Source organism: Fistularia commersonii, chromosome 26, assembly GCF_037954325.1.
Source record: "Fistularia commersonii isolate RoL2024-O1a breed Wild chromosome 26, RoL_Fcom_v1.0, whole genome shotgun sequence".
Classification (NCBI taxonomy): Eukaryota; Metazoa; Chordata; class Actinopteri; order Syngnathiformes; family Fistulariidae; genus Fistularia; species Fistularia commersonii.
This window is the reverse complement of record NC_141309.1, coordinates 899,774-920,840: the sequence shown is the minus strand read 5'-3', so window position 1 is coordinate 920,840 and position 21,067 is coordinate 899,774. Positions and strand designations below refer to the sequence as shown.

Here is a 21,067-nt window from a genome sequence, read left to right as displayed (position 1 = left end):
CCCGGCTGACGTTCCCCCTCTTTCTCTGACTCCTCGAAGGTATCGGCTGACTCGGATCGCGGTGGACGGCGAGGCAGGTCCCTACAAGAACCACACTGTGGTCTTCCTGGGGTCTGAGAAAGGCATTATCCTCAAGTTCCTCGCCAAGATGAACAATGGCTTCCTCAATGATAGCCTGTTCCTGGAGGAGCTGAACGTCTACAACCCTGACAAGTACGTGGCTCTGGCAGCATGTGTGTGTGTGTGTGTGTGTGTGTGTGTGAGTGTGTGACGGCGGTGAGACAACCGGGGGCTGGGAGTGCGGGGTACACATGGATACCGTTGCTAAAAAACGAAGGGAGGTCAGTTAATGCATGTGTGTGGAGAAGACACAGTGTGTTAGTGTGTGTGTGTGTGTGTGTGTGTGTGTGTCTTCACCATTCCAAGCCTCTCCGGACCGAGCCAACCCACCAACCCCTCCAGTGCCCGTGGCTTCCCCGGACCCGAGCTCCGCCAACCAGATGGCTACTCTATCATTTAAAGCAGTTTTATCAGGTTACACTCGTCCCGACCGCGGACGCTAAATTAAAGAGGCGGACGCCGACGCTCTGGATAGCGCTAGCGCTGCGGTTCCCCACCGCTCCTCCAGGCTGATTAAAGGAAACACACACACACACACACACACACACATTGAGGCCTGTGTTTGCCTTCAGAGGCTCTCATACATGACGTTGTGGACGCATCTACGTCGCAGTGGAGGCGGGTCAGGGAGTGAAGTATTTCTGTGTGTTCTGGAAGGGAGAGGATTAATGAAAAATAACCCCCGCGACGCCTCGGCCAAAGCAAACGTTTGCGAACGGACCGGGGGGGGAACGGACGGCAACACAAACAAGAGGCCGCGGGACGGGAATGGAGAGCGAGGGGGAAAAGGGGCGCGGGAGGGCGAGGGGCCGACGGGGGGGTTTCGAGGTTACCGCCGTTTATTACCCGGCGCCGCGGCCGTGCGGCGGGCAAGCCCCGCCTCCTTCCCCGCTCCTCCGCCTCTTTGTTTCAACGCTCGCCGGCCTGCTCGCCATCCGGTCCGGTGGGCCGGATCGCCGCGCAGCCCAGTTTGGCGTGACCCGGCGTGGATGGACTCTAAGTCCTAATTGAGAGCGTTAATGCTCCGGCGGAGGGGGCGGGGCTAAATCCAGGCGTGTCCGGCGTCTCCTCCGGGATTAGAGCTCGGTCCTGCGGGGACGAGCGGCGCCGGAGGGAAGGGTGTCGGCGGCTTTTACCATTAAGCGCGTTGTTGTCGCTCGCTAAGCAATCCGTCCGTGCGTTGTATCGCTTTCACCCTTTATCCCCCCCGACCGCCATTATCCCCCCGCCCCGGACGACCTCGCGCTTTGTCTCCCGGCCGGAGTCTTAATCCGTCTTTTTCTTTCCAAATGAACGGTCAAATCCGGCAGACTTCCCTCTTCCGCCTACAGGAATAAAAGGTCACCCCTTTGTTTTCCCTCCGGCCCGCCGCTCCCCGCAGGTGCAGCATCGACGGCGCCGAGGACAAACGCATCATCGGCATGCAGATCGACGGCAGAGGCCACGCGCTGTGGGTGGCGTTCACCTCCTGCGTGGTCAAAGTGCCGCTGTCTCGCTGCGAGAGGCACGGGAGATGCAAGAAGTACGTCCGACGGGCGCCGACGCCGAATCTTCCCTTCCGCCCTCGGAGGCGAATATTCAAATTTTCCGCTTTCCGCTCGCCACCGCAGGTCCTGCATCGCCTCCAGGGATCCCTACTGCGGCTGGGTGTCCGAGGGAGCCTGCAGACAGGTGGTCGGCGGCGCAAAGTAAGTCCACACCGCCGAGGATCCCGTCCAGTTAGAAGCCGAGGTCGGCGAACGTCCCTCGGCGCCGGAGAACAGCCCGAGGGGTCGTATTTTTTACGCGGCGGCGGCGCAGACTCGCGTTCTTTTCCCCGGACTTGCGCGGGTCGGCGCGCTCGTCCTCCGGAAAAGACTTCACGTCCAGAAAAACTCACGGATTTCTTCAGTATCTGAGCAGGTGACGCATGACAAACATATCTCCTTTGATTTGAAAAAGCCCTGCTAGCATACGCGGCGCGCCAAAATGGTGGCATTCCTTTGTCGTGCCAGGTGGCATTTGTCTGTCGTTTTTCTGGCGCGTCTGTGAAATCTCCCCTCAGCCGTGAAGGCCTTTGGAGAGATGAATGGAAGAAAAGAGTTGTCCGCCCCCGGGGCTCGGGGACGGGGACGTGGGCAGCGTCGCACTCCGCCGTCCTGCTAGCTGTAATTTGCGGCCGCGGCTTCGACAACACAGAACCCGGCTCGCGCTTTCCGAGCAAACAGCATATGGAGCTTTGTGGTGGGGGAAAAACATTTCATAGATGAAGTCATAACAAAGGGCTCCGCGCGCCGCAGTGACTATTTGAAGTTGAATTAATTTGATTCCCCTGCCGTACAGCGATTGGTCGGACGCACAAAGACACACGAGCGCGCACACACACGCGAGTGTAAGAGCGCACGGAGCCGACCGACGCTTCTATTTGAGGAAAAATCAGAGGCGCCGAGAGGGCGCAGCACCTCGTACCGTTACTGCACGGCATTTCAAAGCAAAGTCATTCGAGGGGATCCGTCCAAGAAGGGGTCCGCAGGTCCGCGGCGAGCCAGTCAGAAGCTCTGCGACGCCCAACGGGGTGAAGCCAGGAGGCCATTTTTGGCATCTCAGGGTTAATTAAGAAGGTTGGCTCACGGCGACGGTTCCCATCGGCCGGCAAACGTCTCCACCTGGTCAGAGGACGAGGAAGAGGCGACCCAAATATGCAAGAGCCTTCCGCGCTCCGCTTGCCCGAAGGTTCATGTATGCCCAACGGTGAAGATGCCTTCCGCCCGTCCTCTGCAGGTGTTGCCCGGTACCTCTTGTTGGGGTGCGGTGTTGCGCGGTATGCTCAAGCAGGACCGGTGAAAGGAGATTCTGGTCATGTTCGTTATCATCTGAGACGGAACCCCGAGCTCTGCACTGGAGCGCCTAGTGGACGTCCTGCTTAACAACATAAGGACGGCGGCGTACCTGTTCCGATACGTAGCCTACGAGCGCCAATGAGCCTATGAACCAATCAGAACCGGGATAGTCCCTCTGGTTCGGTACCTCAGGCCACTCCCAGAACCACCACGTCGACATATGGCAGACTTTTCAAGAAATAGATTTCAACCGTCCGGTTTCCCTGACGGACAGGAAAAAACAATTCGAAAATTCCCAAACCGGGGATGCGCTCGGTAGAAATACGCCGAATCCCGGCATCCCGCGCCGATTACCAATTCTATTTTTATCCCTCTTTCTTTTTCCGTCTTTCCTCTGACATATTCTTCTCTCCAGCGTACCCCCTTCCCCTCCCCCCTTCCATCTGGCCCTGGGTGTCGCTGTGCCAGCTTTCCCATGTGGAGTTATGCCTCTTATACCCACTGCTTGGAAGCAGCTTGGGCACCGGTCTCCTGCAATATGGTCTCCAGCCGCCCCCCACATGAACACATGAACCCGCGGCTGGCGTTATATAAACTAGACACTGTGAATAAGGATTGCCGGGATATTCTTGGATTTCGGGGCGCCTCCGCTCATTACCCCTTTGCCTCCTTCCACCCCGAACGAACGGGTGCATCTGCGGCCGTCGTTCCTCTGCAAATCAAAGCCCGGCGCCGGATGAACGGTGGACTTAGAGGAGCGTACGCCGAGTATCGCGTCCCTCGATGCCCGTTTGCTCCGCCGATGAATAATTAACGGTATTTACGCCTGACCCGATTTCCGCCGCGGAGTCCCCTCGGCGCGGCCGCCGTCGCACATAATAATTACGGCGAAGCGCCGCCTTTGGCCGGCGCCGCTTACGTACGCGGCGTTTGAAGAGTCTTTAAGCATGCACGGCGGGGCCCGCGGGGCGTCTCGACCCGGAGACGAACCGCTCGCCGTGTCAGATTTCAACACGCCCGACTCGTGTCGTGGCGCCGCCGCCGTGGGACCCGAACCCCGGTCGGCGTCCGACCGCCGGGCTCTTCCCGCGTCATTGTCACCTCGCCTCGTGACCAATGGTATTTTGGAGCCGTGGATTTGTAAATCCTCATCTAAACACGATCTGGGCGCGTCTGGACGGCCGCCGGTGTTTTTGGCGCGCCCGGGCCGGGCGCCAGTCCGTACCCTGGAATGCATCGGTGGCGTTTAAACAGCATCGGCTTTGCGATTGTGACTGCGTGTCATGAGCCCATCAGATAAGCGGATTAAAAAACAGCCGCAGACGTTAGAAGGAGGATATTGTTTGTGCGCCTTCTCCTTTGAAAGGCTCAGATTTACATCCCGGACCCGTTTTTAGGGTTTCCCCCAAAATATGAATAAACATGAAGCCGCCTGAAATCCCATTCTCCTCGTCTTTGAGCCGCGTTCCCGACGGCGGGATGCGGGTAGGTGTTACAGTTCGGGGAAGAATGTGACCGGCGGCGGCGGCTGGCGAGCGAGGTGGGAATGAAGCGGCGTCGGACAGCCGCTCCGTTTCACACCCGTCTGCACCGAGAACGCCATCTTCCCCATCTTTGCGTGGCGGGATCGGGGACGGAGATCTTCGCCGCCGCTTGTTTGTGGCGTGTCGGAGCGCGCCTGGCCACGTTCCCGCCGCTGACCGTGATGTCTCTGTTCCCCCCCGCAGATCGGCCTTTGAGCAGGACGTGGAGCACGGTAACACAGATGGCCTGGGAGACTGCCAAAGTAAGCAGGCCCTCCACGCTCTCATCTTCCCCTTCGCTCCTCCACCTTCCTCCTCCTCCTCCTCCTCCTCCTCCTCAGACGCTCCGGCTCTCCTGCCCCCCCATCTGTTCTGCCCTCACAATCCTCCCTTTCAGCCCCTTCCATCCATCTGCCCCCTCGCCGCTCAGCTTCTCCTCCTCACCGTCTCTCTACGCTCGCCGTGTCGCGAACGCAGAGGGAAAAAAAAACAAAATAAAAAAAAGCCAATCAGGATTTTTTTTGTCTTTACTGGTCGACCTCCTGGATTGTAACCCGTCTCCCTTCTTCTCGTCCTCTCCAGATACCTTCGTGGCGCTGAACGGTGAGTCGAGGAAGCGGCCCTTTTTCGCCTTTTTCACCCCGCCGTGCACAATTTGCCTCCGGCCACGCCCCCTTCATCCTGTCAATCACTCATCCGCCGCGCTCTCAGGGAAATGAAATCTCCTCCCACTTGTAAACACGGGTTATTAATGAGTCACGCTTCTCTTTCACGCTGATAGACGTTCCTTCCAGTTATGAAGGTAATGAAACATCTGGCCTCTCCTCATCCAGCTCCTCCTGGAAAAAGCCAATCCCGCTTCTATTAGTTGTAGTAGATCATGTCGCCCCCCCCCCCTCTGTTACCCCCCCTCGCCCCCCCGAGTGCAACTGCATCGATTAGCCCCGACCTTTGCTCGGCTAATTGGATGGATCTGGTTGTTGATGGTTTGCGGCTCGGCGGGGAGAGAAAGAACACGCGACGCGGGACGTGAGGGCTTTAATTGGGAGGGAAATCATCAGCCGCAGATTAATGGCGGTCAGACGGCGCCTTTCAAGATCAAAATGCATTTAAAAGCGCTGGCGGGGGGAGGGGGGGGGGGGGATGATCGTTCCTCACCGTGTCACATGGAGCGGTGCGGGCTAATCGCTGGGATCAACAGATGTGATCAGCAAAGCTAACGCTATCTTCGCCGCCTGCAGTGTAAAAAAAAAAAAAAAAAAAAAATTGTTTTTATCTCTTCCAGCGGCGCATCGGCTTGGTTTCTAGTACAACACACACACACACACACACACACGCACATACACACCTCCCGGGCCTCCAGATCAAAACACACCGATCCATACCGAGTAGCAAGAATAGATATTTTGAAGTTGTTCCAGAAATCCCTTCTCTCTCCCCCCCACCCCCCCGTGGCCAACCCCCCCCTCCCCACTTCCTCCTGGAGACTTGGGGGTCACGGAGAAACACACACACACACACACACACACACACACACACACACGTACATACAGGCTTGGAGGTTGCGTTTCCCCGTAGCACGCAGGGACGCCTCTCCGTTTCCAGGCGAGCGCAGCTCCAGCCTCTCGGCCGCTCCGCCGGCGCTCGCTGTGGATTTGAAGATAAATAAATACCCCCCTTCCCCTTCTGCTGCCCCTCCAGCTGCCCCCCCCCCTCCTCCTCCTCCTCCTCCTCCTCCTCCTTCTTCTTCTTCGCTCCAGACCAGACACCCTCGCCTCTCTTTTAATCTGCAGAAAGAGAGGGATGTGCATCCGTCTGCAATTTATGGCTTTTTTTTTTCCTTCTCCTTCCCCCCCCGATCCACAGAGAAGCTCCAAACCCCCCCTCCTGCCCCTCCACCACCGCCCGACTCCCCCCTTTGCCCCCCCTATGTGTGTCATCTGCCTGAATTGCACTTCCCCTGGCGGTGGGGGAATGAATTATAAAATAGGCCTGTCACACTAATCTCTCTGCCTTGAGCCAATAGTTAAATAAATCATTTTAATGATTGCCACGCCACATGGAGGAGGAAGAGGAGGATGAGGAGGAGGAGGAGGAGGAGGAAGAGGAGGGGGTGCTCTGGGTGGGAGTGTGTGGTTGTGTGTGGTTGTGTGTGGTTGTGTGTGGTTGTGTGTGGGTGTTTGCTGTGTGGAAAGTCTACCAGCAGCATCGGCTTTAGCCCCCTGACATTCTTCCTCCCCCTCTTCAAATGCGAGCATTAAACACACACACACACACACACACACACACACACACACACTGGAAAACACTCGCTAACTGCCGTCGCACGCACACACACCCTCGGAGAGCGGCGTGTAAAAACGAGAAGGAGGCGAAGGCTGGGTAAAGTGTCGCTCCTGGTCTCCCTCCTCTGTGGAGCCCAGTGTGTGCAAACTGAGGGGGGAAAATTATGGGATGTCATTTGCATGAGCTTGACATTTTGTGCGGTTGAACCGAAGAGATGATGAAACACACACACACACACACACACGCATATAGATGGACATGACAGAGAGATGCCTTCAGGTGCCGAGAGGCCGTCGGTTTCCCGAGGCGTCTCGTCTCCGTTGACCGGGAAGTGGATCTCTGCTTGTTTTTGTTTTTCATGCGAGGAATTCAGCCGGATTTGGAAGGGCAGACGAGACGACGGTAGGATTTCGACCCCCACTGACGGCGTCAGGGGGCTTTAACAAGTTAGCAAACTTTTCCAACCCGCGAGCGTGGGCGGCGGAGACCGAGGCGCCGCTCCTTCATGTCAAAGGTAGAAACCCCACGGTGGACGACAGGAGACGGGATGATACTGACAGCTGACGGCAAGGGGGGGCAACAGGCAGGGAGTGACAGGATGAAGGAGAAAGAGAAGAGCAACACACACACACACACACACACACACACACACACACACACACACACACACACACAGAGTTGCTAATGAGTTGTCCAGAGTCTCCGGGGGGAAACACTTTGTCGCCTCACAAACCCCAGCGTGTGTGTGTGTGTGTGTGTGTGTGTGTGTGTGTGTGTGTGTGTGTGTGTGTGTGTGTGTGTGTGTGTGAAGACTGCTTCTCTGTGCCGCGGGCTTCAGTTAAACCTGTGTTGTGTCTGACAGGCCACCATCACCACCACCATCATCACCACACCTTCTCCCTCCCCACCTCGGCTGGGGCCGAGGCGGCCGAGGGCCCCCTGGGCCAGCAGGACCCCCCTCTGAACTCTGACCCAGGGGAGGAACCCTACATGGCCGTGCCCTCTCAGACTCAGCCCGAAGCCAATGGTAAGCCTTGGAACGCAAAGAAAAAAACAAAAAAAACAAAAAAAACAGTGAGCGGTCACTTGGGTGGGGGGGGTCACCTGTGGAGACGGTGGAGGTTTGACGGAGGAGGGGGGGTCCCAGGGGTCCCAGGGGTTCCGGGGGTCCCAGGGGGGTTCTTGGGGGTCCCGTGGGGGTCCCGGTTCAGATCTACCACCGAGCCGCCGCTTCCAGCCGACGAGACGGGAAAGCAATTTCCCCCCGGGGGATAAATTGCCTCACACTGAGCACCTACCCCTCCACACACACACACACACACACACACACTCAAGATGAATCCCAACACACACACGCTCATGCTCATTAGAATGCATTTACACACAGGAAAACACACACACAGGATAGATTTATTATCCCCGCGCCGTAATGTCCCGCAAGAGATGTAATATCCAGGCCATTACGCTCTGAAAACCAAGGCGATGGCGTATTTATCTCCCAGAGGAAGATGGCCCCTGGCCGTCGGGGCCGCCGGGGCCGTCGGGGCCGTCGGGGCCGTCGGGGCCGTCGGGGCCACCGAGCCGCCGAGCCGTTTGGGCCGCCGGGCTCCTGGAGTGCTTGGCGACGACGTCGTGACATGACATTGAACGCCACTTCCCCCCATGTTAACAACCCTTTTAATGTCACGGCGCTCCAAGGACGAGGAATAGCAGGCCGAGGATGCACGTCGTGGGGGGGTGGGGGGGGGGGGTTGGTTGCCGTGGCGACACGATCCTTCTTTTACCCCTTAATTAAACGGGAAAGGCCCGTTACAGGTCCCGTTTAAGCACCATGCAACACGTCCCTGCAGCACGCCGCCACCCCACTGAGGAGACATTGATTATTAATACTAATGCATCGCCCCAAGCACACACACACACACACACACACACACACACACACACAGGCGCCATCTATATTGGGGAATTAACGTCAGCTGACGGATGGAGGCTCAGGTGCGAGGAGCTCAATTAAAAAGCCGTGTTAACAGCCGGGTCCCCGTCGGCTGGAAGCGGCGAGGCACCGGGAGGTAGATCCCGACAAAGATGGCGGCGGGGCCTCCAGACGACACCCGCCCGACCCCTGACTCCGCCCCCGCGCCGCCGCCGCCCTGCGCCGCCTCTCACCTGGGCAGGTGCGACGGGCCGCATCCAAAAGGCATCAGTGTCCCGGCCTTCACCTGCTCGGGCGAAAAAAAGCAACGCTTCTCGCTGTTCTTCCTGTTTGTTTTATTCATTTCCTGTACCGTCATGATTGGCGTGATCATTATTTTCCGTTATTATTATTATCATTATTTATATGACACTTCTTCTTCTTCTTCTTCTGTTGCAGTTTGTTTGACAATTTTCAGTTCTGTCAGTTCCGTTTCGATTCCGGCTCGCCACTTTTTCCGTTTCCGAAGAGGCTCTTTTGATTTGGTTGCGTTGCTTGTCCTGCGAGCGGATACTTTGCATGGCTTAATCTCAGACTACCTCTCCTTTTTTTTCTTTTTTGGCTATTTATATATTTGACTTTTTTTTCTCCCCCCCCCCCCCGTCTTGATTGCTTTGATGGTATTAAGCACAGTTTTGCCTTCCGTGCAGCTTAATGCTTTTCAGCATGGCAAATCGAGCGCCACAGTCGGGAGTATTCATCCGCTGCTCCGCCCACCATCCACCCTTCCCTCTGCTTCACTGGCTTCAGGTATCAAGTGCGCTGTGGAAATATAAAAAGAAAAACCAAAATAAAAACCCGTGAGCAGACGCACCGGGTGGGAAGAGAATGAGCGTTTGATGACGGACAAGGATATCATTTCGTGATTTGGAAAAAAATTGAGCTCGCAGCCGATGAAGGTGCGGCTCGACGTCCTCGCGTTTCCACGGCGCATTTGAGCAAGCTGGAATCCATCCCTCCTCCTCCTCCTCCTGTTTCCTCCCCGCCGCTCCGCCGCCCACCCCTCCACCCCGAAAACCGCCCGGTGAATCAGCGAGGAAAACCCCCATCCCAGCCACCATCTACCGCCATCAGACAGAGACGGCATGTTCCAAGGCTCTACCTTAGTCTGCAAAGTTATTCCTCCTCCTCCTCCATCCTCCTCCTCTCCCTCCCCCGTTGCAGACTGTCTCTTCTCCGACTGAACTCATATCTCATCCCCTGTCTAGATGAATCGTCGCCCCGCTCTCTCCCCTTCCCTGCCTCTGTCACCCCCTTCCTCCCCTCCCGCCCTTCCATCCACCTTCCCCCGGCTCGACCTGTAGCCACCGCTGTGTTGCTCCAATTTATAGCTTCATTACAGCGGCTATCCTGCGGAGAAAGAGAGGGTGGAGGTGGGGATGGAGGTGGAGGTGACATGGGAAATAAGGAGGAGGAGGAGGAGGAGGAGGAGGAATGCACGTGATGAAGATTTAATCAACTGAACATAATAAGAAGGCAAAGGAATATTGTGAGGGAGAGGCAAAGTCCGCCGACGGTGCTGCGCAGTTTTATCCGGCGCAGTATTACGGAATACTGCCGTGACAAACCGCCGGCCGTCTTTGTTTAGAGAAAAACCCTCAAAGGTGAAGTAAATAAAGCGTCGACGCCAAACAAAATCGCGCCTTTCGAGTCCCGAGACCTTGGATTTCAATCGGGGGCGGGACCCGATCGGGGAAAATGAACGGCGGCGGTTATAATTAATTTATCCGATTTAATCGCGCGTCTCTATTTGACACCGGAAGAAAGAGAAGCCCGTTTCTTTGAAGAAGGAATTTAAAAAGACCAGCTCAAACTTCAAGCTGTTTGTTTTGCCGTCGCTGATGGTGTCAGGTCCTTGGACCAGGGCGGGAAACACATCTGTAGCTCTTCGTCGCGTCTCTTTATCTTCACGCAGCTGCAGGATCTGTTCGGTCTGCAGCTGCGGGAACAGTTTCGACATCTGAGAACCAGGTTGTCTCTTCATGCGTTCAGACAGCAGAGGAACCAGGCCTCCGAGGACCACCTCGCACCTTTTTACGCTTCCGGAGGAGCTTCTTGGCGGAAGCCATGCCCACCGGCGGAGACTTCTCGCCGATTGCAGAGCGCCATTTTTAAAAACGATGGCGGCCGCCGGTCAGAGGGTCTCTCGTGGACCACCGGGGTCTCCAGGACTCGCGGAGGAACTTCGATATTCGGTTTCTGCTCCGCGTCCTCATCGGAGGGCGGGGGGATGCCATCATTCACAAAGTCCTTCTCCACAAACTGCAAAGAACAGCATTTCTGTTTCTACTTCCATCTGGGAGCGTCTTATATTCAAGACCTCCTCGTCCATCACGGCATCACGCTGAGCATCAGTGTAAATCAGTCCTCCCGCAGCTCGGGCGCTGAGAAAGCTGCCGCCGCTTCCAATTAAAAATCGATTAAAGTGCGATTAAAATGCGATTAAAATGGGATTAAAATGCACACATTTTTTCCCTTTAATGAACCAATACGAATGAACGTGTTGAACGTATCAACCCGTTCCTGAACGAATCTCCGCACCCTTGAACCCCCCCGGGTGAAAATCTCCAAACCTGAGAGGAGGCGACGGGGCGACCCCTCCCCGACTCACGGATCGCTTTCCTTCTTAGAAAGAAAAGAAGAAAAAACCCCGATAGTTTTGGCTAATCTGGCTTCTTCAGGCCCGGCCGTCGTCACGGGGCCGCCTTGAGTGTCAGCTGTAGTCATGGAGGGAAAAGCTGTCAAACTCCTCAAAGTGCCTTAAATAATGCACGGGATTTTAATGAGCGCCTCTGCCTGGTCCGCGTCCAGACGCTCGTCCCCGGCAGAGCTGAAACGTGGCTTCGCTCTGCAAAGAGCAAACAGGAAAAATACCAAATTGCTTTTCTCGGGCGTGCGTTCAGGAAGACCCTGGTCCGGCCTTTCACCTAAATCAGGAACCGGCGCTTGCAGACGTATCACTTATTCTCACCCCGCCGTCTCTTTTCCCCGCGGAGGTGTTTCGGTTTTGGCTTCCGACTCCCGGCGAGAAGAATCCCTGCTCGGATCCCCGCGCGGAGCTTTTCTGTTTGGGGTCTCCATGTTTTCCCTCATGTCTGCGTGGGGTTCCTCAGGGTTCCTCCCACAGTAAAAGAAGAACATGCAGGAGGCTCATTGGAGACCCCACCTCGTCCAGATGAGAAGATGTATGTCGTACATGTCAAGTAACTCGGGTCCCGCTCAGTGACGAGGGTTGTTCCTCCTCTTGTCTCCCCTGGCGTCTGTCCTTCACCCTCGGACTAGATGGAGACCCCCGTCTGAAGCACCTCTGGCTCAGGTCTCAGGTGTGTTAGTGGTCCAATCAATGCAAATGAGGTGGAACTCCTGATCTGACGTCCAGACCCAGGCAGGACACTTCCCTCTGAAGATCCCCCACCAGCTCTGTGGTGCACAGGGTCACCTCCTTCTGCTCTGGAGAGCCAGATGCTCCTGGACCACGAGGCTCTCCTGCCGGAGCAGATCCTCAGGGAGGTTCGGGAAACAAAAGGTTCGCCGGCGGTACCGGAGCCTATCCCGGTCGTGATCGGCCGCCGACGGACAAACGATTCGCTCAAACCTTCACAGCTACATTGAGACACAGGAGCTTTTCACGCTCATTCAAACATCTGGAGTTCTATCAGTTTTCCACCAGTCGCCATTTCAACCTGACTGGCGGCGACTGGAGGGAATTCAGCCCTCAGCCTCTCTCCTTACATCGAGCATCTCCTCCCCGGGTCCGGAAAATGTCCGGGCTAATTCATTACACTAAAAGAGTTTATCAGAACTCTGGCTTACAGAAAGTTCACCGTTGAATTATTCACGGCAAAGAGAATACGGGAGTAGAAGTTTGCCCTGCCGGCTGCAGCCTGGCTGCTCCTGCATGCGATGCCGTCCATATATCAGGGAGCGAATATCAGGGAAATCAGGGAGCCGCCGATAACGGGTGTGGCGACGACACAATGGCGGTACGATACTTGTGTCATGTGGACGGAGACTTCTTCTCCCGTGTTGTCCCAAAGCCACGCTGTCTTCTCCGCACCTTTAGCAAACCGCGCGGCGCTGCCCCGCATGCTAGGCTACGTATCCGCTAGCTTCCCAAAGAGCGTACGCGGGAAGCTAATGTTGAGCGCGTTCGACAACGGGACGGCGAAAGGGTCCGGCTCCGGAACCAGAAGTTCTCAGCCTCCTTGTTAGAAACTCTGAGCGCCATCTTCTGGCTTTTGGGTTAGCGCGCCATTTTGCCATGAAGATTTTTGAACCCGCCGTGCCCTTCTCGAACTTCTCGCCCCCGAATAGTCTCGGTGAGCCTCAATTTGAGAGCTGGCAGGAGCTGCGAGACGGTTCCTGCAACCTGACGCTCCTCAGCGGCTCTCACCTTTCACTCGCGGTTCTTTAGCGTCCCGACCGACAAAGGGAAGCGGGAGGACCGGTGGGACGAGATGGAGGGCGGCCAGGCTCCCATTTAACGTGAACTCTGCGTGACACCGGGCGCCGCTATGCGGGCCGACGGCGCGCCCTCGCCGCTGACTGACAGGACTCCGGCTAATCCCAAAACAATGAGATGATGGGATTTCGGTTGAGAGGTGCCGGAGTGCGACCGTATTCCTTCTGAGAATAAAAACCACAAGCGGAGAACATAACCCCAGACCTCGCCATCCGGTCGTCTTCACGCGTCCACCATTACAGTAAGTGTTTCTAAACGGTTAAAGATCCAGAGGCCGGTGATTCATTCGCCGCTCTTTGTGAATCGAAATAAAAACACGAGACTGGATACTTTCTGCCATTACGTGCCTTCCTGACTGACGTCAAGCCGCAGCCCATAATTTCCTCCGCTGATTAGCTCATTGTTCTCCCGGGCCGCCTTTGTTTTCCGCGCACATTCGCTGCTCGCTTTTCCATGTCGGTGTTTTGGTTACGCATTTCTGACGGACCGGCGGGCTCTGCAGAAGCCTCTCTCCGTGCTTCTGCATCTCCCAGGCTTCTCCGGCTGCAGAGGCCGCTCGCCTCACCCTTGTTTACGATGCCAAAGAAGGGGTGCTCCGTGGCGGCTCCCGCTGCTAGCACTTAGCGGTCGGCTAAATGGAAACCCCGAAAAGCAGATTGACTCGAGATCGAGATCATCCGCGTGAACGTTAGCCGGCGTGAGAACGTCAAGCATCCATACGGCCGCTTGTTTGTCTTCCGTCCACCTGAAGTTAGAGGAAGAGGAAGTCGAGAGGCTTCCGGAGAGGAAGTTAGTTGATGAAGGGAGCCGTCCGAAGGAGACAAAGAAGGTTCCTCCAGATGCTTCGCTCGGTAGCATCAACACACCCCCTGCCTACGACCCAGAACTCCTGATTAACTTCACAACGCCGGCTCTCGGTCTTAATTCCGGCTCCAGAAAATCCAGAGGAGTGTTTGGCAAACAGGACTGGCCACTTGCCTTCGCTCAAAACATCCGAAACCATCCGTCTGCGAGGCGGCGCTCAAACAAATCGAACGAGAGCCGATCGGCTTTTTCACACAGGAAGCTTGCAGAGACCCGATCGCTCATTTGCGTTCCGAAAAAAAAAAAAAAAACTTAATCGCGCCGGCTGGAAAAATGTTCCTGGGGACATTTTAATCCTACGAATTAGCAGAGCGTGCTTACATATGCATGGAGGTGAGCAGGTTAGCACAGCAGCGCTAATACGCGAGGAGCGCGGAGAAATAATTACAGGTTTAATTATTCCTCGACCGGCCTGCGATTACGCAACGGAGCGACTTCGGATTACCTGATAGACGCTTTCCTTTTCAAGAGCAGGATTAACGCGAGACCCACTTCATTGTAAGCGTGAGACCCGGGAGGCCAGGATCTGCTGCTTCCACGTCGCTAAATCTCTCGGTTCTTCTCCGTCGGGCTTCGGTTGTCGAGCTCCATCGTGCCCGTCATCCGGTCGCGGCGGCTCGGCCCCATTGAGATTCCTATCGCTTTTTCGCACAATGTCTGCGAGCGGCCGAGGGTCGGGGGTCGGGGGTCGGGGGTCGGGGGTCGGAGTCGTCACCCTTCTGTGAGCTTCCCCGGCACAAAGGGCCGCTCTGCAGGACCAGCCGAGGCTTCTTCTGAGGAGATTAAAACACAGCGGGAGCGAGTGCCACTTCCAGATTAGAAGCGAACGTTGGCGGACTCGGGCTGTTTTGAAACACCGTCGATCTTGGATAGGGTTGTTTTTTGTTTTTTTTTAATATCAGCCTTCTCGCGGCTTGAAGGCGGCGTGAAATCCACGTCCATTCCGGTGTTCGGAGACCCGTCGAGAATCAGGAGCCGATGCGTCACGGAAACCAAAAGGGCCGAAGCGGAAAAATATCCGCAGGTTTTGAGATTTCCGTGAGTTTGAAGCATCCAAAACAAATCTGTAAGCGTCCGAAGTGACCCGACGCGTTGGGCCGTCCTCTGCGACGCCACGGCAGGATTCGCTTCTTCCACCGAGATGTACTTTGTATTTTCTCCTTGTTTCCCCCGAGGCCTCAGGCAGAGACTCTCCTGAAGCCTCTCTTTCTGGAGCTAATGAAAGATGGGAGCCGCGAAGGCAAAGGCGCCTTAGCGGGGCCTGGACCTCCAGCCCCCGCTGGAGGACGACGATCCGGCCTCGCTATTTGCCTCCTTCGACCGAGTGGTCGTGCTCCGCAGCTTCCAGACTTCAATCCAAAGCCAAGAATCTGACCGTCGCCGTCGAGGCTTCTTCTTCCTCCCCCCGGCGAACCGCCGGGGGAGATGGATGAATTTCCGCGAGATCTGGAGATAATGATTGTTTACATTTGGACTTTCTGGCAGCGCTCCTCGCCTCTTCTTGAACTCCACCGAGGTCAGGAGTACATGTAGAGTAGAAGCAGAAGTAGCAGGAGGCAGAAAAAAGACCCGTCCAAGGACGGACCAAAGTCAACAGAATGAAAGATAACGGCGGCGAGAGGCGTCCTCCTCTGATGTTCGGTCTGAGACGGCGAGCAGATGTTCTGCCGGACGGCCCGGCCATTTGATCACCCCGGCACACCTCAGAACTTGAAACCCCGCCGAAGATAAGGGCCGCTATCGGCCGCCGCAGGGCTCGTCCCCGATAAGGACGGGGGAAGACGCTCGGAAAGCCTCGCTTGCCGCGGCGGCTGCGCGCCATCAACGCCCGGCTACAGAAGAAAAGTGAAGTTTTGTTTTTGGCGGTAAATGAAGGATGACCGCGGCCGGAGCGGCGGCCCCTCCTTTATTTCCCGAGCTGAGCCTGGTGGTGTGCAGGAGCCTGAAGAAGAATGGATCTTCAACGTGGACTAATGGAACGCGGTTGCAGCGGCCGAGGATTATGGATGTCACGGCTTAAGAAGGTCCAGCTTTGAGTTCCACGAGAAGAGATTACCCGTCCCGTCGTGCCGAAGGGGCGCGAGCGCGGTGACGTGGCTCGGGGGGCCGGAAAGCCGCGACGCGTTCGGTCGCTTCCTTCGGGGGTTTTTACAGAATTATCGCCGCGCTCGACTTGTCGGCTTTTTTCGCTTTTCAGAGAAAATCACTACGGAGCAGATTAAAACCTTCCCGTGACGTTCCGCCGGTCCGGAGATGGAGAAGCGGAAGTGGATGGCGGCTCCATCGGCTGCTTCGAACGACAACAACCTTTGGTTCCTTCGGCCTTCGGGCGGCAGATGATCTCATTCGAGATGTTATCTCAGAAAGTACCTTTGTCGTGGAGAAGATCCAAAGACAGATTGATTCTTCTCCTTGCCATTCGTCTGGTCGGAGGAACGTGTCAGGGGTGATGAAGCAGTAGCCAGAGGGAAAGGTGTAGCAGATGTCGTCTGGTTTGGAGACGCCGAGGAGAAGACAGGAAGCAGAGATGAAGAAGTGGTGGATCCTCTTTGAAGGCGAGGAGGATGAAGAGCATCAGGAAGGCGTCCATCAGAGGGACGGCACACGTTTGATGTTCCGGAGATAAAAGTCAGACTGAGATGGTTCGGACGTGGACGCAGGAGGTACGGCGAAGGATGCTGAGGTCGGAGGAGTTCCCGTGGAAAACCGGAGAGGAGGTTTATGGACGGAGGCAGATGATTGGTCGTGACGACCCCTGAAGGGAGAAGAAGGTGGCCGGTCTGGTTGGTAGCAGTTGCTTTTGGAGACCTCGGCCTCAGAGACGTCCGTCTTCTCTCAAATGCCACGGAATCAGATCGGATTTGTCTCACGCTGCCAAAGTGATACGTTTTCCGAGAAGCTCCTCAGAAGATCCTCCTTCCAGAATCCCCAGACCTTGTCATGAGCCTGGAGGAGTCCAAGGAAAGCAGCTCCCTGGCTCTTCCAGTGCCGTCCGGGTCCACTGTACTCCAACAACTCGCACCGAAACCATCTGGTTCAGCAAAAGATCTCGAGGAAAAAAGGGGGACGCCAAACGTGACCCCCGACCCGTGCATGGATTTCAGAGGAGCATCAGAAACGTACCTCTCGCTCCACGAGTTAAGGCTCACGTATGCTCGACGTCAAATACGACTTCTGTCCATCTTTGTCGTCCTGTAAGTTCCTCGCCAAAGGCGGCGCCAATGGAGTGCCGGGAGGGGGCGGCGGTGCGGGCGGTATGTTCTAGAACAGAGAAGAAGAAGGACACCACATGGCCTCAGTAGAACCGGGGAGAAGAACTCTCCGCTCCACCTCTTTCTCAGAGTCTACGTTATCGCTAGCTCCTTCTCCGCCGCCATCTTCGTTATTGTCTGAACTCCACGCCGCCCTCTGGCGGACGTAAACCGTTCAGTCGGCAAGTTGGAGTTTATCGTGCGTTGGGGTCGGATACGTGGCGTTCGTGTGTGTGTGTGTGTGTGTGTGTGTGTGTGTGTGTGTGTGCGGCGCCATTTTGACCTCGTCTTATTACACCCCCGCCTTCCCTCCAAAGTGGAATCTTCCGTCGCCGCTCTTATTGAATCATCTTTTATTCGCTTGTATCGCAGCCCATCTTCCTCGCTCTTTGAAAATGGCGCTTTCATAAGACACTGATGACACAGCTCATTGGATTTAGCGTCTAATCAGAGGCTTTTTAATGCCTTCGCCACGATTCGCGAGATTGGATCCCGGCTTTATGAAAAGTCCCCCATTTGCATGTTCGGGCGGAGAAAAAGGCTTTTTTTTTTTTTTTTTTTTTTTTTTGTATTTCAGGTTTCTTTATCTCCGTCCGTATCTGCTTTCGATTCAGGCGTTTCTTTTTGTTTTGTTTTGTTTTTTTTTTCCCAAACGTGAATCATAATCACTCCTCCGAAAAACACGTCGACTGTGCGAGATTGGATTTGCGGGGGGGGAAAATATTAAACGCTGTCACTTTCGGCGCTTTGAACAGGCGTCTCGTATGACGGGATAAACCCGTCACCGTTTGCGTGTTTGTTGTGCAAATATTTAAACCTCTAATCTTTTTACCCAGAAAATATCTTTTAATTATTTCTTATTCAATGCCTCTTTGTGTCGCCCGTTCCTCGGCGCCATCGTCTTCACGGGTTCTCCCGGCGTGGCGGGCTAAACCCCTCGCCGGCGTCTCTCCGCAGGTGTGATCCGGGAAAACTACCAGAAGGGCCGTGACCAGCTGGTTCCCGTCACCCTGCTGGCCATCGCCGTCATCCTGGCGTTCGCCATGGGCGCCATCTTCTCCGGCATCGTCGTCTACTGCGTCTGCGACCACCGGCGGCGAGACGTGGACCTGAGCGGCCGCAAGGAGAAGGACGGCCACCACCTGCACTCCCGCCGCGGCTCCATGAACAGCGTGACCAAGCTGACGGGCCTGTTCGAGACGCAGGCCAAAGACGGCCGGCCCGAGGCCATCCTCACGCCGCTGATGCACAACGGGAGGCTGACGCCCAACGGGAAGATGCTGATCAAGGCCGACCAGCACCACCTGGACCTGGCCGCCCTGCCCACGCCAGAATCCACCCCCATGCAGCCGCGGCGCAAACCGGGCCGCGGCAGCCGGGAGTGGGAGAGGAACCAGAACCTCATCAACGCCTGCACCAAGGACATGGCGCCGATCGGAACGCCGGTCATCTCCACCGATCTCCCCCTGAGGGCCTCGCCGGGCCACATCCCCAGCGTGGTGGTCCTGCCTCTCCCCCAGCACCAGCACCAGCACCAGCATCAGCACCAGCACCAGCACCAGCACCAGCACCAGCTGCAGCCCCATCTCCAGCAGCACCAGTCCTACCAGCACGAGTACTTGGAGCAGCCCCACCCCAGCGAGCTGGGAATGGGCCACGGCGTCCTGGACGACCAGGGCGCCACCCTGGAGTACAAGACGGCGAAGGGCCCCTGCCACAACCTGGGCGTGGTGGATCCGGACGGCGTGCTGCCGCCGCGGGTTCCCCAGCGGGAGGCTTCCCTCACCGTCCCCCCGGCCGTCCCGCAGATGGGCAAACGCCTGGAGGTCCACTCCTCCGTCTACGGCCTCCGGAAAGGCTCGGGATCTTCCGCCTCCGGGTCCTCCGGCCTCAAGAAGCACAACACCAACTCGTCCAACTCCTCCCATTTGGCGAGACATCACAGCTTCAACCGAGTGGAGACTCCGCCCCCGGCGCCGCAGAGGGTGGACTCCATACAAATGACAGCGCAAGGCATATCTCTGTCACGGCAGTCCGGCGCCGGCTCCTACGGTTCGCTGCCTCGAACCGGCGTCAAACACCTCAAGCCCGACGTCCCTCCCAAACCCTCCGTGGTCTCGCTCTCCACGAAAGTCAAGTCCGGCGACTCGTGCACATAGTCGGACCTCCCGACCTCCCGCCGGCCGGACGCTCGTCTCCGGAAGCCAGAGAGAGAAGAAGAAGAAAAACAGGGATCACTGTACAACCCGCATCTCCTTTCAGTGTTTTCGTTCGTTCGGTTTTTAGTGTACAGTGGAGAAAAAACAGACACTTTTTTTTTTTTTTTTTTTTAAAGACGACACTTTTCTTTTTATATAAACGTGTAAATACGATTTAAAAGGAAAAAAAAAAAAAAAAAAAACAGACGGCCGCCGTCGCCTGCGGCGGTTTCTCCGAGCTAACGCTAACGCGGGAACACGTGCTACTGAAAGCAGAGAAAGACGGACGGACGGACGCTTTGTCTGACGACGGCGCGTAGCGTAGCATGGCGGCGGCGGCGTGACGTCAACATGCTGTTAAAGCACAGAGACAACAGCAATGGCGGGGGTGAAGAATAATCAATGTACAGTAACCCTGTGGGCCGGGGGGGTCGGGGAGGGACTCGACGGCCCCCCGATTTTTTTTTTAGTTGGAAACTGTGAAAAGCCTCTCAGTGTTGCAGCAATCAAGCCCCCCTGAAGAAGAACCACCTCCACCTCCACCTCCACCTCCACCTCCACCCGCTCCCTGAACATCTCATGACTGTTCATACTAACAGGTTGTCGTATTTATTTTTTATCAAGTGCTTTTCAGAAAAAAAAAGAAATAAAAAAAAGGACAGACTTTCTAGGCTGGAGGGGGGGGAGGGGGGGAGATCTTTTAATATGAATTAATCAAGTGTGATTCACATAAAAAAAAAAAAAAAAAAAAATATTTAAAGTCATTAAACTGGAGCCAGTACAAGTTTCCTGATGGCTGAAGGTCCTCCTGCAGCCGGAGGTGCGTGACCTCCTGGGAGAGGAGGATATTTATTTAATCTGTGCCAGACTTTCGGGACTTCTACCTTAACAGACCATAATATCCACCGTTTTCGTCCAATCACAGAGAAGAATAGTCCACCCCAGATCAGCACTGTGGTGAGGTGTGCGCCGCGGGCTTCCCTGCATGTTAAGACGTGCGCCGATAGAATCCGCGCGCACACACACACACACACAAACACACACACACACACACTCGGACGAGAAAAAAAAAAGCATCGTATCGCCTACTTCTTTTTTTTTTTCCACATGTAAATTCGTGCCTTACACCCGGAGTAGTGACCACGTCTCCCCGTCCGCCGTCCACCTGGTCGCCTGGTTTCTCCCATCGCTCCCATTTCAGAAGAATGTACGTGTTGTTGTCGTTGTGATCCTGGTCCCTGAACGTAACACTCTAACACACACACACACACACACACACACACACAAGCACGCACACCTTCACGTCGGTGGTTCTGTTGTTTTTTCTTTTCGTGCCATCGCCGCTCGGAAGCAGCCCCTCCATGTCGTGCTGGACGTCTCGTGGAACACCTCGCCGTCGGGTGTTTTTCTATTTTGTACGATTTGACCCAGTTGTTTTCCAGCCTTTTTTTTTTTGTTTTGTCGTTGTTGTATCGTTGTCGTTGTTGTCGTCACGGAGCCGCGGCGGGCGGGCGGACGGATCGGCCGAACCGCCGAGCCAAGGCGGGGCTCGCGGAGGGAAACGGCGCCGTT

The 21,067-nt window shown here is 55.9% G+C and overlaps 1 protein-coding gene across 3 annotated transcripts in view; it reads left to right on the top strand.

The window, feature by feature from the left end:
• sema6a (sema domain, transmembrane domain (TM), and cytoplasmic domain, (semaphorin) 6A) overlaps positions 1–20,249 on the top strand; it is a 94,974-nt gene extending 74,725 nt beyond the window's left edge. Inside the window, exons 13-20 of one of the 3 annotated variants that reach the window (XM_086174362.1) lie at positions 40–213; positions 1,502–1,642; positions 1,731–1,808; positions 4,667–4,725; positions 5,045–5,065; positions 5,244–5,264; positions 7,611–7,775; positions 18,255–20,249. In XM_086174362.1, the coding sequence (XP_086030488.1) occupies positions 40–213; positions 1,502–1,642; positions 1,731–1,808; positions 4,667–4,725; positions 5,045–5,065; positions 5,244–5,264; positions 7,611–7,775; positions 18,255–19,456 (1,861 nt within the window). In that variant the 3' untranslated portion in view covers positions 19,457–20,249. The remainder of the gene's footprint in view (positions 1–39; positions 214–1,501; positions 1,643–1,730; positions 1,809–4,666; positions 4,726–5,044; positions 5,066–5,243; positions 5,265–7,610; positions 7,776–18,254) is intronic. The other 2 variants (XM_086174364.1, XM_086174365.1) reach the window with 2 other exon arrangements.
• Positions 20,250–21,067: the final 818 nt, after the last annotated feature.